The 19,914-nt window shown below is 44.1% G+C and overlaps 1 protein-coding gene across 1 annotated transcript in view; it reads right to left on the reverse strand.

Annotated features, from left to right (window-relative positions):
* Positions 1–19,914, reverse strand: part of LOC309561418 (ADP-ribosyl cyclase/cyclic ADP-ribose hydrolase 2-like) — a 61,896-nt gene that overhangs the window by 26,662 nt on the left and 15,320 nt on the right. Inside the window, exon 4 of the mRNA XM_082265315.1 lies at positions 15,391–15,526. Coding sequence (XP_082121441.1) covers positions 15,391–15,526 — 136 coding nt within the window. The remainder of the gene's footprint in view (positions 1–15,390; positions 15,527–19,914) is intronic.

The following is a 19,914-nucleotide window of genomic DNA, read 5'->3' on the forward strand; positions in this document are numbered from 1 at the left end:
GACATTGTACTGCTGTGGTGGTGATTATGTACTATGTCTGGCTGCTCTGATATCACTGTATATCAGTGTCACCAGCCATTATCTCTGATTCAGTGTCCCTAATCACTGCCACCCACTCAGTGTATCTAATTACCACCACACCAGTTGCAGCATCCATAATTACCTCAATACCAGTCCCAGTGTCCCTGATTACCGCCGCACCAGTTGCAGCATCCATAATTACCACAATACCAGTCCCAGTGTCCCTGATTATCGCCGCACCATCACTACTGCACAAGTTACAGTGTCCCTGATCACCACCACACCAGTTACAGTGTCCCTGATCACCACCCCACCAGTTACAGTGTCCATGATCACTGCCTCACCAGTTTCAGTGTCTATGATCACTGCCACGCCAGTTACAGTGTCCCTAATCACTGCCACACCAGTTATAGTGTCCCTAATCACTGCCACACCAGTTACAGTGTCCCTGATCATGGCCACACCAGTTACAGCTGCTGCATGTGTACACCCCCGGCTGCTGCCTCTGCAGCTAAAGAGGGTTGCAGTTAAGGGCCAGAAAAAATGCAGCCTAAAATCATTGTTCCTGCACCAGACCAGTGCAGCAAGCAACCGTTTTTCTGATCACCACCATATGAATCCCAGTGTCACCACACCAGTGTAAGCCAGCAACAGTGTCCCTGGTTGTCCCCATACCAGTTTTAGTGTCACCAGACCAGTGTAAATCAGCAGCAGTGTTCCTGACTACTGCCACACTAGTCCCCAGTGTCACCATATCAGTGCAGTGTTGCCTCTGCCTGTTGCCTGCACTAACCCTGGCCTGTTTATTTACCACATTTCTGCCTGGACTGATTCTTTGCCTGCTTGCTGACCGTATCTCTGCCTCCGGCCTAAACTAACCTATCTGCACCTCCCACTGACAACTTTCCTGCGAGACACCAGCCCAAGCAATCCTTTGGGGAAAACTGCACTCCTGGAACTACAGGATCTCTTTTGTTCATCCCTTTTTCAGCCTACTGTACTTTCTGGCCACTGGGGGCAGTCACATACAAGTATGATAGGTTTCCTTAACTTCTAGGAACTGGGACTGTTAGAGGTGACTCTATTCCCTGATCACTCAGTGACGACCATTACAGTAGATTGGTTTTCACACAATTGTTTGATAATGTGATTCACAAGATACATCTGGTACATAATCATTCCATAAAAAGTCTCACATCTATAGTATCGCCACACTTGGAAGAAGTAGCAGAATGCGTTTTGGGCTGTGATTCTTAGTATGCCTATGCTGTGTGCTAGAAAAATCTCTTAAAAAGACAACTTTGTGTAAAAAAAAATACATTTTCATTTTCATTTCGAATTTTCCAAAAATGTGTGTCAAAATGAAGTCTTCGAAAGACTCACCATAATTCTTAGAAAATACCTTGGAGTGTTTGCTTTCCAAAATGTGGTCATTTTGTGGGTATTTCCACTGTCCAGATGCTCCAGGGTCTCCAAAAACATGTAAGGTAGTCAGGAAATTAGATGTGTAATTTTTGACCCTGGAACCCCTGAAGGTGCTCCTTGGATTTTGGGCCCCTCAATGCATCTAGGCTGTGAAAAAGTCTCACACATCTGGTATCTCCATACACAGGAGGCATAGCAGAATGTATTTTGGAGTGTAATTCTAAGTATGCCTATGCTGCGTGTGAAAGTTAACTTGCTAAAATGACAACTTTATGAAAAAAATGTCAGCTCTTCATTTAACCAATCAATTGTGCAAAAAATTACAAATCCAAAAAACTCACTATGCCTCTTACTAAATTTCCTGGAATGTCTACTTTCAAAAGAGGGATTATTCGGGGGGTATTTTTGCTGTGTTGGCATTTTAGGGCCTCAAAAAATTGGATAGACATTCAGTACATTAAGTTTGATCAACTTTTTTGAATATACAGTATATATATATATATATATATATATATATATATATATATATATATATATATATATTATAGTTTGTAGACTCTATAAATTTAACAAAAACTAAATATAGACTTATTGGGGTTATTTTTACCAAAGAAACATAGCAGAATACATTTGCCCTATACGTACAAAGAAATGTTATGCGTTTGCAAAATAAAATAGAAACTAATACTTTTTCAAAATGTTCTGTCCTTTCGCATTTATATATCAAAAAATAAAAAACGTATTGGTGTTTAAATACCACCAAAAGAAAGTTCTATCTGTCTCTAAAAATGATAACATAATTAATTTGGGTACAGTGTTGCTCAACTGAGTAACTGTCATTCAAAATGTGACAGCGCTGAAATTTGAAAAATGGCCTGGGAAGGAGTGGGCGTGTTTCATCTTGAAATGATTAACAACTTGAAAAATTCCTTGCACATGTTTATCTAAAATTAAAAACATATGTACAACATTTTTTTTAATTTCAGACAGGTGTCCTTGTTGGAGACGGTGGAGGGCCTATTTTAAATTGGTGCAATGCTAGATCTGGCCACTAGATGGGGAAAATTTACAAGAAAAGCTGCAAGATAGAAGTAAATGCATCCCAACTTTGGAGACCGAGGGATAATTTATTTTACATTCACAATCCTAAACTGTTGGAATACATCGCTCATTTTAACATAAAAGAAGAATAGTTGAAATAATAAAATTAGGAAGTTTTGTTATCTTAATTTATACACTCTTGGACTTCTGTAAATGAAAGGCGAACAATGTAACCATTGTAATTGTTCTACCGTGCAATTATATATTTAGCAATTTATTATTTTTAGTATATTTTGCAGGACCCTTCTTATATTCATCTGTAACAGTTTTATTCCATATCTTTTTTTATTTATTTATTTTCCCATCAACATTCAAAAAAGCACTTTTCCCCCTCCCCACCACCCTCTCTACCACTCCCCACACCCCGCTTAAAATTATGTTATTCAACCAGACATTTTATACAGTGGGTATGGAAAGTATTCAGACCCCCTTAAATTTTTCACTCTTTGTTATATTGCAGCCATTTGCTAAAATCATTTAGGTTCATTCTTCTTCCTCATGAATGTACACATAGCACCCCATACTGACAGAAAAACACAGAATTGTTGACATTGTTTCAGATTTATTAAAAAAGAAAAACTGAAATATCACATGGTCCTAAGTATTCAGACCCTTTGCTCAGTATTTCGTAGAAGCCCCCTTTTGATCTAATACAGCCAGGAGTCTTTTTGGGAAAGATGCAACAAGTCTTTCACACCTGGATTTGGGGATCCTCTGCCATTCCTCCTTGCAGATCCTCTCCAGTTCTGTCAGGTTGGATGGTAAACGTTGGTGGACAGCCATTTTTAGGTCTCTCCAGAGATGCTCAATTGGGTTTAAGTCAGGGCTCTGGCTGGGCCATTCAAGAACAGTCACGGAGTTGTTGTGAAGCCACTCCTTCGTTATTTTAGCTGTGTGCTTAGGGTCATTGTCTTGTTGGAAGGTAAACCTTTGGCCCAGTCTGAGGTCCAGAGCACTCTGGAGAAGGTTTTTGTCCAGGATATCCCTGTACTTGGCCGCATTCATCTTTCCCTCGATTGCAACCAGTCGTCCTGTCCCTGCAGCTGAAAAACACCCCCACAGCATGATGCCACCACCATGCTTCACTGTTGGGACTGTATTGGACAGGTGATGAGCAGTGCCTGGTTTTCTCCACACATACCGCTTAGAATTAAGGCCAAAAAGTTCTATTTTGGTCTCATCAGACCAGAGAATCTTATTTCTCACCATCTTGGAGTCCTTCAGGTGTTTTTTAGCAAACTTCATGCGTGCTTTCATGTGTCTTACACTGAGGAGAGGCTTCCGTCGGGCCACTCTGCCATAAAGCCCCGACTGGTGGAGGGCTGCAGTGATGGTTGACTTTCTACAACTTTCTCCCATCTCCTGACTGCATCTCTGGAGCTCAGCCACAGTGATCTTTGGGTTCTTCTTTACCTCTCTCACCAAGGCTCTTCTCCCCCGATAGCTCAGTTTGGCCGGACGGCCAGCTCTAGGAAGGGTTCTGGTCGTCCTAAACGTCTTCCATTTGAGGATTATGGAGGCCACTGTGCTCTTAGGAACCTTAAGTGCAGCAGAAATCTTTTTGTAACCTTGGCCAGATCTGTGCCTTGCCACAATTCTGTCTCTGAGCTCTTCAGGCAGTTCCTTTGACCTCATGATTCTCATTTGCTCTGACATGCATTGTGATCTGGAAGGTCTTATATAGACAGGTGTGTGGCTTTCCTAATCAAGTCCAATCAGTATAATCAAACACAGCTGGACTCAAATGAAGGTGTAGAACCATCTCAAGGATGATCAGAAGAAATGGAAAGCACCTGAGTTAAATATATGAGTGTCACAGCAAAGGGTCTGAATACTTAGGACCATGTGATATTTCAGTTTTTCTTTTTTAATAAATCTGCAACAATGTCAACAATTCTGTGTTTTTCCGTCAATATGGGGAGCTGTGTGTACATTCATGAGGAAGAAGAATGAACTTAAATGATTTTTGCAAATGGCTGCAATATAACAAAGAGTGAAAAATTTAAGGGGGTCTGAATACTTTCCGTACCCACTATACATCTGCTACCTTGGGTATCAATATAAAACAAAAAATAGTGCAGCGCTTAAAATTGACAATCATAAATATATATATATATATATATATATATATATATATATATATATATATATATATATATATATATATATATATATATATATACTGTATATATATACAGTCAGGTTCATAAATATTGGGACATCGACACAATTCTAATCTTTTTGGATTTATACACCACCACAGTGGATTTGAAATGAAACAAACAAGATGTGCTTTAACTGCAGACTTTCAGCTTTAATTTGAGAGTATTTACATCCCTCTCTCAGCAGCTGTAATGTTCGCAAGCGGACTCTAGCCTGCTTCTTCCTCCAGATCAATTTCCTAAAAAGACCCTCCAGTTTCTTAAACCACACTCCAGGGATTCATATTGGAGAATCATGCAAAATGTATAGCAGTTGAGGCAACCATATAATTTTAATTAGACTGCAATGACCCACTACTGATAGGGGAAGACGGCTCCACGTCTAGATTTTCCAGTATATACAACCCAGGGTCAACTGTTATGACTATTCCCAAGTATTTAAAGCTCTCTACTACTTGCAGATGTCTAGCGCACTCAGGTAGTTCCTGCTCCAGTCCATCAACTTGGAGAAGAACTGGTTTCTCCCAGTTGATGGGGAGTCCCGAGAACAAACCAAATCTTTTCACAGTATCCATTACCGCAATCAATGAATGATTCACATCCTCCAAAAAAAAGAAGAACGTCATCTGAATATAGCGAGATCTTTTCCTCCTCTTTCCCCCTTCTAAAGCCTCTTATACTCTCTGCTGTTCTAATAACTATGGCCAAGGGTTCCATCACCATAGCAAAAAGCAGAAATGACAATGGGCACCCCTGCCTCGGCCCACGGAACAACAGTAACTATTCCGAAGATCTTTCACCAATTTTCACTTTCCCTCTTGGACCAGCATACAGCAGCTTAACCCATTTTATAAAGGTAGGACCAACCTTTGACAGCATTGAGGGACAATATGACTCGTGATCCCATTTTTTTCTGATGGGATATGTAGATTTAAAAACAATTTCCTAGCATTTAACGATGTTGATCTACCCGGAATAAATTCACATTGATCAGGGTGAGTTATGGTATTGATTATTTTACCTAATATAATCGCAAATACTTTCGCCAATAATTTAACATCTATACAAAGTAAAGAAATTGGTCTATATGATGCAGGTTGAGTTAGGTCTTTCTCTTCTTTTACTTTCTTTACTATAATTGTAGCCTCTGTCATTGACACCGTTAATTCTCCTTTCTCCAGTGCCTCATTTAGCACCTGCAGCAGCTCTGGCAACACTATTTCTCCATACTCCCTATATATCTCATTTGGCCATCCATCTGGCCCTGGCACTTTATGGTTCGCTAATTCCTTTACTGCCTCTCGCAGCTCATCAATTGTAACAGGAATCTCCAATAATGCCTTATCTATCTCTGAGAGCTGCAGGATGGACAGACGACCCTGTAGGAAGTCTTCCATTTCTCTATTTTCCTCCAACACCTTAGACTTATATAAGTCTGAATAGTAATACTTAAAGGCCTTCTCTATTTCTTCTGGACACATGGTCACCTTTCCAGCTTGTGTCTCTACAGACATTGCAGTAGACATAACCACATTCTGAGACCTTTCCAGAAGGGCCAGCATGTGTTCAGTATTTTCTCCCTCTTCATAATGGGCCTGTTTTAAGAAAAACCTTCTATTCTCTGCCTTTTTCACTGACAGTATTTGATATAGCCGCTGTATCTCCGTCCATTTAGCTAAATTATCTGGTGAAGGGTCCTCTACATATATTTTTTTCATTTCAGTTACTTTCCCCATTATATTTAGTTCCCAGTCCTTGGTAGATTTCTTCTTTTTAATATTTGAATTATAATTCCCCTCAAATAGGCTTTAAGGGTGTCTCAAACTAAACCATGTGTTGCTGTTAATGTATTATACTCCAAAAAACCCAGAAGTGATTCTACCATACGGTCTTTAGGGGAAATTAACTGTAGCCCGAAAGGATTAACTTTCCACTCCCCCCAGCCTCCACTCTTCCCCATCCTAATGTCACGACCAAGGTGGAGTGGTCCGACAATCCCCTAGCCTCATATCTAACATTTTTTACCAAAGGGACAATAGTATCATTTCCTATTGTCAGGGCTTTTTTTTAGCGGGAACGCGGGGGAACGCAGTTCCGGAACCTCCAGTCTGAATGTATGCAATGGCAAAGGGATGCTGGGGTCAGTGGGGTGAGCTGAAGGGCCTATTGATGCTGGCTGCTGGGTGATCTATTGTTGCTGGGGTGAATCTATTGTTGCTGGAGGGCATTTTGTTGTGGGTGGGGCTTTTTTTGCAATGGAGGATTTATTGTTGCAAGGGGGAACTATTGTTGCTGGGGGGTTATTGTTGTTGGGGGGGTCTATTGTTGCAGGGGAGGATTTATTGGGGGGGGGTCTATTGTTGCTGATTCCAGGGGATCCATTTGACTGATTTTCTAGTTATTAACAAATTCCATACAAATTACCTAGAACTACAACATGATACTTGGTTCTGTATTCTCTAAAAGGGGGTGGGGTACCGGGAGGTGGGTAGAGGTTGGAACCAACGGACAGTGCTCGAAGGTTGGTAGGGGGTGGAGACAAGTGGTGACTCAGAAGAGGGGAGTACCTGCACCTATTCTTGGAGAAAAAAAGCCCTGCCTATTGTCATGTCTATTCTGGAGAGTGACAAGTGTGCACCAGAATAACATGAATAGACCTGGGCTGTTGGATAGCGTTTATGTATGTGAGTAAATATCCCTCAATCTCACCTCCTTGAGTAACCTATACAATGGTGTATAGGGGCTCTGTTCTGATCTCCTTCCTAAAGGAAATCTATCCACCTGAGTATTCATCACCATATTGAGATCTCCGACCATTAAAACTGGCACCCTTGGTTTGTCGACTACAAATTCTAGCAGGTGATTAATTACTTCCATTTTGAAAGGGGGGAATGTACACACTCGCGAGTACACATGGCCTCCCAGCCAGCAAACATTGTGGTATCATACTCGTGTAAGTGCCAGGATTCCTTTCTATAAAAATACCTTGTATCAGTGTCAAAAAACACCTGTGACTCTCTAAAACTTCACTCCTGGATCATAACTTCAATCCTATGCTCCTATAAGAAAAAAAATGATTACTAAACCAATATGAAAAAACCTTTGTATCCTCATCTTAAGATTTGTACTTCTTATCTCAGGATTTATGTGGACCGCTCACTTCTTTCTAACCAAGCTGTGGCTGCGACAGGTGTATCAAAGAACTGAACAACTCCTTGTGCAGCAACTCTCAGCCGCGCCGGATATAACATAGCATATTGCATATTTAACTGCCGCTGCCTCTTGATGTCTATAAATCTCACCCTTCTTCTCTGTATCTCTGCAGAGAAATCTGGGAAGAACAAGATTGTTACCCCATTAAGCCTAATTTCCTTCATTTCTCTTGCTTTTCTTAATTTTATTTCTCTGCCCTTAAAAAAAAAAAAAGATGTTTCATAATCACTGGTCTTGGAGTCCCTTCTGAGGAAGGGGCTCTCATCGGGACTCTATGAGCCCTTTCTATAGCAAAAAAGGGAGATAATTATTACTTCCCAAACACCTCCAACAGCCATTTTTCCAGAAAGTTTCTCATGTTATTCTCTTCACTCTTTTCTGGCAGTCCGATTATGTGAACGTTGTTCTTCCATAGTCTATTTTTCAGATCTTCTACTCTATCATTCTGCTTCTCAACTGTTCCTTTAATAGCTCAATTTCTTGTTTCATAGGTTTTATTTCATCCTCAACTCAGCTGACTCTACGTTCCAGCTCCATAGAGCGTTTCTGTACCTTTTGTAGATCATGTCTGAAAAATGACATTTCCACTTTTATACCTTTTAGCTGGTCCATAATTTCTGATAGGGCCGATATACATCCCTTTACCGCTCTAATACCTCTCTTAAAGAGAGTTTCTCCTCCCCAAGGGCCTCTGAAACAGAGAGGTCAGGTGTTCCCCCTGCAATTGAGGGTAGAGGGTGCTGAAGCCATTTTAAAGGGCCTACCACTCTGACTTAACCCCTTCAGAGTTGCAGAAGGTGACAGAGATGTCTTTAGTTGCGACCCTTTCGCATTATATTGAGATGGATTATGTGCAAACTGTTCTAGTTTAGCTGCTGCTTCCTAATTTTTTTCCTTTACTGTTCATTGGGGCTGTGAGCCAGAGGCCTCCTGCAGCCCTCATGTATCTCCCACTTTCCTTGTCATTGCCTCTAGCCTTGTATTCCAAATGCTATACTAGACAGCACATTTAGTGCTAGGCATATAACCCCACTCCAGATTGCTTTAAACCCAGATTACAGTAATGGAAAAAGAAAAAGAAAACAATTATTATTATTATTATTATTAAAGAGGATTTATATAGCGCCAACAGTTTGTGCAGCGCTTTACAGTGTGGGGAAGACAATACGATTACAGTACAATTCAATACAGGAGGAATCAGAGGGCCCGGCTCGTTAGAGCTTACAATCTAGAAGGGAGGGTCAAGTGAAACAAAAGGCAGTAACCGAGTGGGATGGGCAGATGGATAAAATGGAGGTAGAGTTGTTAGATGTGGGTAGGATAGGCTTAAGAAATTTCTACAGGTTACCAGTTTAGAGTTACAGAGGAGGTCAAGGGCTAGAATTATTGTTCTCGATGATTGCGGCGATACCTTGCATGTGTGGTTTGAACATCATTTACAGTGGGAATCGAAAGTTTGGGCACAACAGGTAAAAATTTGTATTAATGTGCATAAAGAAGCCAAGGAAAGATAAAAAAATCTCCAAAAGGCATCAAATTACAGATTAGACATTCTTTTAATATGTCAACAAAAGTTAGATTTTATTTCCATCATTGACACTTTCAAAATTACAGAAAACAAAAAAATGGTGTCTGCAAAAGTTTGGGCACCCTGCAGAATTTATAGCATGCACTGCCCCCTTTGTAAGGCTGAGACCTGCCAGTGTCATGGATTGTTCTCAATCATCGTCTGGGAAGACTAGGTGATGTCAATCTCAAAGGTTTTAAATGCCCAGACTCATCTGACCTTGCCCCAACAATTAGCACCATGGGATCTTTTAAGCAGTTGTCTAGAAGATAGCAAAGCGTTTTCAGATGTCAATATCCTCTGTTTGGAATGCAATTAAGAAATGGCAGTCATCAGGAACAGTGGAAGTTAAAGCAAGATTTGGAAGACCAAGAAAAATATCAGACAGAACAGTTCGCAGGATTGTGAGAAAAACAATTTAAAACCCACGTTTGACTGCACGATCCCTCCAGAAAGATCTGGCAGACACTGGAGTTGTGGTACACTATTCCACTATAAAGAGTTACTTGTACAAATATGGCCTTCATGGAAGAGTCATCAGAAGAAAACCTCTTCTACGTCCTCACCACAAAAATCAGCGTTTGAACTTTGCAAATGAACATATGGACAAGCCTGATGCATTTTGGAAACAAGTTCTGTGGACCGATGAGGTTAAAATCAAACTTTTTGGCCGGAATTAGCAAAGGTACGTTTGGAGAAGAAGGGGCATAAAATTTAATGAAAAGAACCTCTGTCCAACTGTTAAGCATGGGGGTGGATCAATCATGCTTTGGGGTTGTATTGCAGCCAATGGCACAGGGAACATCTCACGAGTAGAAGGAAAAATGGATTCAATAAAATTTCAGCAAATTTTGGATGGTAACTTGATGCCATCTGTTAAAAAGCTGAAGTTAAAGAGAGGATGGCTTCTACAAATGGATAATGATCCTAAACACACCTCGAAATCCATTTACATTATGAGGTGTAAACTGAAGGTTTTGCCATGGCCTTCACAATCTCCTGACCTCAACATAATTGAAAATCTATGGATAGACCTTAAAAGAGCAGTGCGTAACAGACAGCCCAGAAATCTCAAAGAACTGGAAGACTTTTGTAAGGAAGAATGGGCAAAGATACCTCAAACAAGAATTGAGACTCTTGGCTGGCTACAAAAAGCGTTTACAAGCTGTGATACTTGCCAAAGGGGGCAGTACAAGATATTAATTTTGCAGGGTGCCCAAACTTTTGCAGACGCCATTTTTTTGTTTTCTGTTATTTTGAAAGTGTAAATGATGGAAATAAAATCTAACTTTTGTTGACATATTATAAGAATGTATAATCTGTAATTTGATGCCTTTTGGAGATTTTTCCATCTTTCCTTGGCTTGTTTATGCACATTAATATAAATTTTTACCTGGGGTGCCCAAACTTTCGATCCCCACTGTACATATGTGGGCGCGACTTGCATATGCGTTCGATTCTGCTCGTGAGCTCAGAGGGACGGGGCACTTTACATTTTTTTATTTTTTTTATTTTACCTTTTATTTTTTATTTTTACACTATCCCTTTCATAAAAAAATTTTGGTTACTTTTATTCCTGTTACAAGGAATGTAAACATTAATGTGAGATCTGGGGTCAAAAAGATCTCACATCTACACTTGAAAGCAAAAAAAATGAAAAAAAGAAAAAAAAAAAAAAACGACTGGGAAGCCGTGGGAGAGGACACCTCTCTCGCCGACCATAAAAGTGATCCCGCAGCGAATCCATCACTGGGACCACTTTTATGTGAAAGAGGACCACCAGCTGAGTAAGAAAACAGTGGGGTATTGGGGGTAAGAAAACACCAGTATTTAATGTCAAAGTACTGACGTAAAACTGCGGGGGTGGTCCAGAAGTGGTTAAAGTATGACTCCACTTTCATGGGAAAAAAAATAACAAATAAAGAAAAAATTATACAGGATTTATATAGCTCCAACAGTTTGCACAGCGCTCTACAACATGAGGACAGACAGTACTGTTACAATACTATTCTACTGTGTGAAACGTGTCTGCTGATTGGTGTGTTGTCCTGTGGTCTAATGTAGGATCTCTTCATGTGCAATAAACTCCACGATTCTCTGCTACTGGAAGTGCCCCATTCTATTCTTTACTATTGAACTCTTGGGTTACGGACCCCTGTTTGCAGGTTCACTCCAGCCTACTTTTGATCATTGCCTTGCAGACTGCCTTGGAGCGGTGGGTTTGTCCTTTCCCTTCTCCCCTTTGTATTTGTTACAATACAATTCAATACAGGAGGAATCAGAGGACCCTGCTCGTTAGAGCTTACAGTCTAGAAGGGAGGGTTAGGTGATACAAAAAATATTGCGACACAAGTCATATTGTAACTGAACGTTATTAAAAATTGGTGTAGCACCCTACAGGTAGGTGCTAGGTAAATGCATAGTAGGCCTTGTCTGCCTAACAGCAGGGCCATGTTTCTTTTGCTAGGTAGGTTGTCATGGTTTCCAAGTGTGTCTCCTGAGAGGGGAGTCTCCCCACCGACTCTATTAGAGGCTTCTGATAGGGCAGTGGAGGAAACCCAATCAGAGATACATGCGGACTTGTATCTACCCCAGATTCTGGGAGGGGGTATAAGTCTGAAGGGGGTGCATGACTCGTGGAAGCAAATGTCCCAGGAGGAAGAGTACGGCTGTCTCTCCTCCTGTCTGAGGAAGCGGATGTCTCAGGGTGTCGCCTGAGAATCCAGAGAGTGCTGAGTTGAGCTGAGGGGATCCGGTGTGCCGAGAAACAGCGGAGAGCGGGAGGGGTCCAGTCCCAGGAAAGCCTACACAGGTTGTGAGTACTGAGTATTACCCCTGGGGGTCTGCTTGAAGTGTTAGAGGAGGCCGCTCCAGGGAAGGTTCTGGGATCCAGTGTCAGCTAGCTGTAAAGGGGTACCTAGGTTGAGGACCTTGAAGTTACAGAGGGGGTGCATAGTCAGTGGACCCCGAAGAGCTAAAAGTGTAAAGGGGGCACCTGCAGTTTGGGCCCTGAATTGTACAGAGTGCCAGTGAGAGTTGCAGCCATACAAGGAATTCACGTCCAGCTACCTCAAGCCAGTGCAAGGCTGGGAGGGAGTAGTCAGTGACTTTGCAGTGCAGCAGTGTCAGTAGTTCAATACTTCACAGTCCTGGGTCTTCTGGACTTAAAGTCGAGAATTCAGCACGTCTTCCAAGTTACAGTGTATTTTAAGGGTCAGTGAGCGTTGGCTAGCGTCGGTTGGCGTCAAGGCAGCGCTAACAGACATGTTACCTGGATAAAGTCCCAAGTGTATTTAGTTGAGCCAAAGGAGTATCCCACTCATTCCCTTCTCCCATCCCCTTTATCTACAATAAAACCACAAAACAAAGATGCCGGAGTTGTTAATGTCTCAGTTCTCACACCCAGGGAACAATGGCAGAATTAACCGGTAACAATGACAGACCCACATCAGGCTCAATGCCTGGAAAACCTGCTACATTACCTTTCCTTTTTAATCTGCAGCCACTGTAATTTTCTGAAATTGCAATGCAATGATGCAGAATGTGTACTGATCACACCCCAGAAACATAATTTCCTGCTTGTGTGATTGGCTCACTGATTTTACCAGAAGTCTGACTAAGATACAAGTCCGATTTCAGGCATCCCCTGGCACAAAAATTTCATTTTTTGGTGAGATACTCCCAATTGGAAATCATGTCTTAAGGGATTCAGGCCCAGCAGATTTTGTCATAAGTGCTCTGCAGGTCCACAGCTGATTGATGATTATGAAACCACTCCCATTAGACTCAGTTTCCCACATGGGCACCGACAAGCACAGAGGCATTTCTTCATAACAAAAGGTAGGAATCTGCAACAAAGGTAGTTATAATCCTTGTAATGTACAGAGATCACCCAGAGGGGAATGTTTTTTTCTCAACAAAAGTGGAGTTACGCTTTAACATTTATCTCCCTTTAACATCGACACCTTAAGCAAAGCCTAACATTTACTTACCTTATCAGTTGAGTAGTCCATGCTAACTCTATACATTTCTTGCACTGATATGATATTGCCAGGGAGACCGAATGCTTGAGGTATTAGAGACTGACTATATATACCGTCAGGGCCGGCCTTTGGGGTGTGCAAGCTGTGCGGCCACACAGGGCGCCATGGGCAACAGGGGTGTCGTGCGCCCATCACAGCTCTCAGATGATCAGGCCGCACAGCGGGAGGTAAGCAGCGACCATGGCCTGGACAAGGTTAACACAGTCCTCGGCCGCCGCTTACCTCCCGCTGTGCGGCTGTGCGGCTGTGCCTCTGTCTCCCACTGCTGCAGGGCTGAGCTGTGTATCACACACAGCTAAGCCTCAGAGACGCCGCCGCTGACACCAGAGGCGAGCGATCATCAGCTCGTCCTCCTCCCGCCCCTTCTCCTCCTGGGTCTGCCCCGCCCACACTCCCCGGGGATGTGTGGAAGGGAAGTTTAAACAGAAGAAGAAAAAAAAAAGCTACAGACAGCCTGAGCCTCTATCCTGGGGTAAGTAAGCGCTCTCTCCTGCCTCAGTTTATAAAACAAATGTAAGGGGGCTCTGTGTGTGTGTGGGGGGGGGCTCTGATGTAAGGGGGCCTCTGATGTAAGGGGGTCTCTGTGGGGGGGGGGGCCTCTGATGTAAGGGGGTCTCTGTGGGGGGGGGGGCTCTGATGTAAGGGGGGCTCTGTGGGCGTCTCTGATGTAAGGGGGGGCTCTTTGGGGGTCTCTAATGTAAGGAGGATCTCTGATGTAAGGGGGGCTTTGTGGGGGGTTTCTGATGTAAGGGGGGTCTCTGATGTAATGGGGGGCTATGTAGGGGGTCTCTGATGTTAGGGGGGTCTCTGATGTAAGGGGGGCTCCATGGGGGGGGTTCTCTGATGTAAGGAGGGGTCTCTAATGTAAGGGGGGCTAAGTTATTAGTGATCATAAAAAAAGTCCAATGAAGTGCAAAAAAGTGCAAGAAAATGTGCAAAAAAGTGCAAATAAATATTTATGGTGACAAATCTTAAACAGAAGGTGTGCGCCAAAAAAGCACCCTATGTGCTGCTTCCACCAATCACCCCAAACTGACTCACCAGACTTAAATAAAAGCCTATGTATTTTATGGAATCACGCTATGTTGATTCATTTTTTGCACACTGTAGAGGTTATGAATATTTAATTATTATTTATTTAGTAGTGGTATACAATATGTATACTGTAGTAGCCATGCAGATTTAATGAATAATTTTGCACTGTGCACTTTTTACAACAGAAACAGATTTGGGTGATATAGTTATATATCATTTTAGGGTAAATACTTGCGTAAGTATTTTCGCTCTGATTTTTTTCCCTGTTTTTATCTTGCTGCTGCGCCCCCTTGCAGTCAGTTAGCAGCAATTATACTCTTAAGGCCCCTTTCACACATAAGAGTCCATCGGCCGACTCTGTTTTTCTCAGCGGGGGATTGATCCGCCGATCCCCCGCTGAGCAGGCGGATGGCAGCTGTGTCTCCGCGCTGTGTGCGGACACACAGCTGACAGGTGCCAGCTGTTCTCTATGGGGGAATCGGATGGGAATGGACCGTCTGTCCATTCTCATCCGATCCCATCCGATCGGATCGGATGTCAGCGGACATGTCTCCGCTGACATCCGATGCCCCATAGAGATGCATGGGGCATCCGTTGAAAAATGGACAGGCGGATCTGAACTATCTGCCTGTGTGAAAGGGGCCTAAATCGGTTTTAATTGATACAGCCATGTTTAGGGGGGTGAGGATGGGGCCGGGAGGGGGGAGGGGTGCCACAGGATTAGCTCTCACAGGGCGCCTGAACACCTAAGGCTGACCCTGTATACCGTAGTAAAATAAATATATAATTTACGTTAGATATTATTTTACATCCCACAGCTCACCTGTCCCAGTGACTGATCCACAGAAGTTGAGATCATCTGCCACCCATCCACTCAGTGTGTCACCAAGGCCCATGTACCGCTTGGTCTTGTCTGTGTATTTGTTCACCAAGCCTTTGTTGTTTTCCCAGAAAAGTGACTGTAATTGATAAAGAAAATAAATTAGGATATTCATACATTTGCATGCAAAACATGTAAAAAAGCACAATATCAGGGTACAGTACACCACCCTTGCCCAAAAACCAACACATACCCTAAAATATATTTTGCTACAGTGTGTCACCAAGAGCATAACTAAAGATTATGGTGCACCATTTGAAAATGTAGTAGGGCTGCTTGTGACCTCTCTCTCTCTGGCACTTTGCAGTTTCATCTGTGACAATACTACTGTATCACTGTTCCTAAAGACCTTTAAAATTAGGGACAAGCCTCAGGAGAGAGGTCAACATAGTCAGTACACTTCTAGGGACCGGTTCTTTGGCTACAAGTTTTCAGGTTATAGGTGGCAGAAGTGCAGGGAATTAACTTTTAATTTCTCAGCAAACTATTCAGACATTACTCAGTAGTTTCCCAATGTTATTCAGCATATCAAATCTAGGATCTCATGAACGTAACCAGTGGCGTACCTAGAGCATTTGGCACCCGGGGCGGATCCTATATCTGGCACCCCCCCCCCCCCCCCACTTTAAAATGTAAAAACACCCGCAAAAAATTGTAATGTCTCCAAGAATATTTATTGCACAAATTTCCCAGCCCCCCTATCACAGTGCCCTTTGCAGTCTGCCCCCCCCCCCCCCCTGTCTCTCTAATCACAGTTCCCCCTTTTGCACTCTCTGCCTCCCTACCTTTGGCATAGACAGATAGCTAATACTATTATCAATGTGTTTAAGTTTGAGTAGGAGATTGGAGACATGCTAAAGGAGATAGTCAGAGACTGAGGACATGATGCAAGAGATGGTAAGAGACTACGGACCTAAAACAAAAGAAATCAGATACTGATGACATGATACAAGAGATGGTCAGAGACTGAGGACATGATACAAGAGATGGTCAGAGACTGAGGACATGATACAAGAGATGGTCAGAGACTGAGGACATGATACAAGAGATGGTCAGAGACTGAGGACATGATACAAGAGATGGTCAGAGACTACGGACCTAATACAAGAGAAATCTGATACTGAGGATATGATACAAGAGATGGTCAGAGACTACGGACGGGATACTAGAGATGGTCAGAGACTGCAGAAAACACAGGAGATGGTCAGAGACTGAGGACATGATACAGGAGATGATCAGAGACTGTGGACATGATCCAAGAGATGGTTGGTCAGAGACTGAGGACATGATCCAAGAGATGGTCAGAGACTGAGGACATGATCCAAGAGATGGTCAGAGACTGAGGACATGATCCAAGAGATAGTCAGAGACTGAGGACATGATCCAAGAGATGGTCAGAGACTGAGAAGAGCATTAGGGGGGCCGGAGAGCACAGGGCAAGCAGAGAGCACTGGAGGAGCTGAAGGGCGCGGGGGGGGGGGACTGGAGAGAATTAAGAGGGGTTTGAAAAGCATTGTAGGGGGGTTGGAAGGCGCAGGGGTGGAACTCACTGAGGGGGGAGGCAGGGAGCACAGGGGGGTGGAGAGCACTGGGGGAGCCAGAGAGCATAGGGGGGAGATGAAAAGCACTGCGGGGAGCTGAAGAGCACTGGGGGGCTAAGGAGCGCTGGGGGGCAAGAGCACTGAGGGTGTTAAGAGCAAGGGGGGTGTTAAGAGCAAGGGGGGTGTTAAGAGCAAGGGGGGTGTTAAGAGCAAGGGGGGTGTTAAAAGCAAGGGGGGTGTTAAAAGCAAGGGGGGTTTTAAAAGCAAGGGGGGTGTTAAAATCAAGGGGGTGTTTAGAGCAGGGGGGTGTTTAGAGCAGGGGGGTGTTTAGAGCAGGGGGTGTTAAGAGAAGGGGGGGTGTTAAGAGCAGGGGGGGGTGTTAAGAGCAGGGGGGGGTGTTAAGAGCAGGGGGGGTGTTAAGAGCAGGGGGGTTGTTAAGAGCAGGGGGGGGGTGTTAAGAGCAGGGGGGTGTTAAGAGCAGGGGGGTGTTTAGAGCAGGGGGGGTGTTTAGAACAGGGGGGGTGTTAAGAGCAGGGGGTGTTAAGAGAAGGGGGTGTTAAGAGAAGGGGGTGTTAAGAGCAGGGGGGGTGTTAAGAGCAGGGGGGTGTTAAGAGCAGGGGGGTGTTTAGAACAGGGGGGGTGTTAAGAGAAGGGGGTGTTAAGAGCAGGGGGGGTGTTAAGAGCAGGGGGGGTGTTAAGAGAAGGGGGTGTTAAGAGCAGGGGGGGTGTTAAGAGCAGGGGGGGTGTTTAGAACAGGGGGGGTGTTAAGAGCAGGGGGGGTATTAAGAGCAGGGGGGGTGTTAAGAGCAGGGGGGTGTTTAGAACAGGGGGGGTGTTTAGAACAGGGGGGGTGTTAAGAGCAGGGGGGGTGTTAAGAGCAGGGGGGGTGTTAAGAGCAGGGGGGGTGTTTAGAGCAGGGGGGTGTTAAGAGCAGGGGGGGTGTTAAGAGCAGGGGGGTGTTTAGAGCAGGGGGGGTGTTAAGAGAAGGGGGTGTTAAGAGCAAGGGGAGGGGGGGGGCTGGAGAGCACTAGGGGGCCAGCAAGTTGTATAGGAGAGGGGATGGGACAGCTGCATATAGATGATTTGATCTTTACATATTCCTCCTGCTGCCGCTAACTGACTGCAGGAGGGAGAGGAGAATCGGCCATTCAACGGCAGCAGGAGAAATACGGAAAGATGAATCCTTCTATATCCAGCTGTCCCATCTCCTCTCCAGTCCAGACAGTCACACAGACACACAGGAGGAGGCTGCTCAGTGCTCACCTTCTTCCCGCCGGCCGCCGCCCCCGCGAGCAGCGCGGACTTTAGAAACTGCAGCTCCTTCACACTGACTGATATTCCGAGCAGCCTGACACCCCCCCAGTGCGTGGCACCCGGGGCGGCCCGCCCCCCCGCCCCCCCCGTAGGTACGCCACTGACGTAACGTAAATTCTATGCCCACCAACTCCCGAAGCAAGCAAGTGCAAGTTCTCCTCTCTGTTCAAACTATCATTCTAAGAGTATGATGCAGCAGAAACAAAAGGAAGGCTATACTGTTGAAAGTATTGTACATAAATCCAATACTGCATGAGCATATAGACTGGATACAAAGACAGTGTAAGATCGGAGAGAGCAAAGTGAGTATGGCTACACCTATTGATAATATATGATCAAAAGCTATCAGTTCTTCCTATGACAAGCAGCCACCTGCAGCCACAAGTCATCCCACCTGACCTGGTCATGAGGCCAGCTTGCTCGCTGCCTCTCAGACCTTAGATCTGAGCAGCAGTAATCATTGTAGACCTCTGCTCTTATGTACCATTTGACACGATTTATGAGAGACCTGAACAGACTTCTGGCACTCTGTCGGATACAGCTGCATCTGAGGCCTGAAGTGTATTTTACAAGGGGAGGGGGAATTTGTTTTGTTGTCAATTTTAACTCAGAAAAGGGTTTTTTTCAGGGGCGTAACTACAGGGGTTGCAGGGGTTGCGATTGCTACCGGGCCCCATGCTCCAGGTGGCCCAGTAGCAAACCAGTGGGTGAACTTCCAGGATTGCAAAAGTCACACTTGCGACCGGGCCCTGGCATTGCACCACTGTGGGGAGGCCCAAAGATTGCAGGAAGGGAGCCCACTGCAGAACTTGTGAAAGGATCCTGCTGCGGGACCGTAATAAAAGGCCATACAACGAGAGTAAAGAGCCCCAGGATTAGTGGGAAGAGCCCTGGGCTTGAAGGGAAGGGCCCCGGCCAGGGATCTGGGGGGGCCCTTCATGGTTTCTTGCATCGGGGCCCTGAAGGCTCTAGTTACGCCTCTGGTTTTTTTTGCTTATGAAGGAGGGATGTGGGTTAGTTACTCCTGACTTATGCACTGTATGTTATGTAATACTGATCATTGCACTATGCATTACGTGCTACTAACCACTGCACTGTGTTACATAGTACTGACCCCTGCCCTCTTCAATACATACTACTGACCTCTAAACTGTGCATTACTTATTTTCTGAACCTTGCACTTTTCATTACATTACATACTACTGACCTCTGAACTCTGTGTTATGTACTCCTGACCCCCTGCACTGTGCATTAAATACTGTACCGCTGACCTTTGCACACTGACCACTAACATCAGCATGCTGGTCAATGGTTACATACCACTGACCAGAACTCTGCATTACTTACTCCTGACCCCTGCACACTGCGATATGTACTACTGACCTCTGAGTGCTGCAATACATACTACTGACCACTGAACTCTGCATTACCTACTACTGATCCCTGAACTCCACCCTACTTACAACTGACCCCTGAACTCTTCAAACCTTCTTTACTGCAAAAGGGGGCTTTCTATGTTATCTCCCTAAAAAAAAGTTGTGCTTCACCCTGTTGTTCTTTGATCTCTTTTATGTTGTTCAGGTATATCTCCACCTCCCTATGGTTGCCTATC

This window comes from Pelophylax lessonae (assembly GCF_965119305.1).
Source record: "Pelophylax lessonae genome assembly, chromosome: 1".
NCBI lineage: Eukaryota > Metazoa > Chordata > Amphibia > Anura > Ranidae > Pelophylax > Pelophylax lessonae.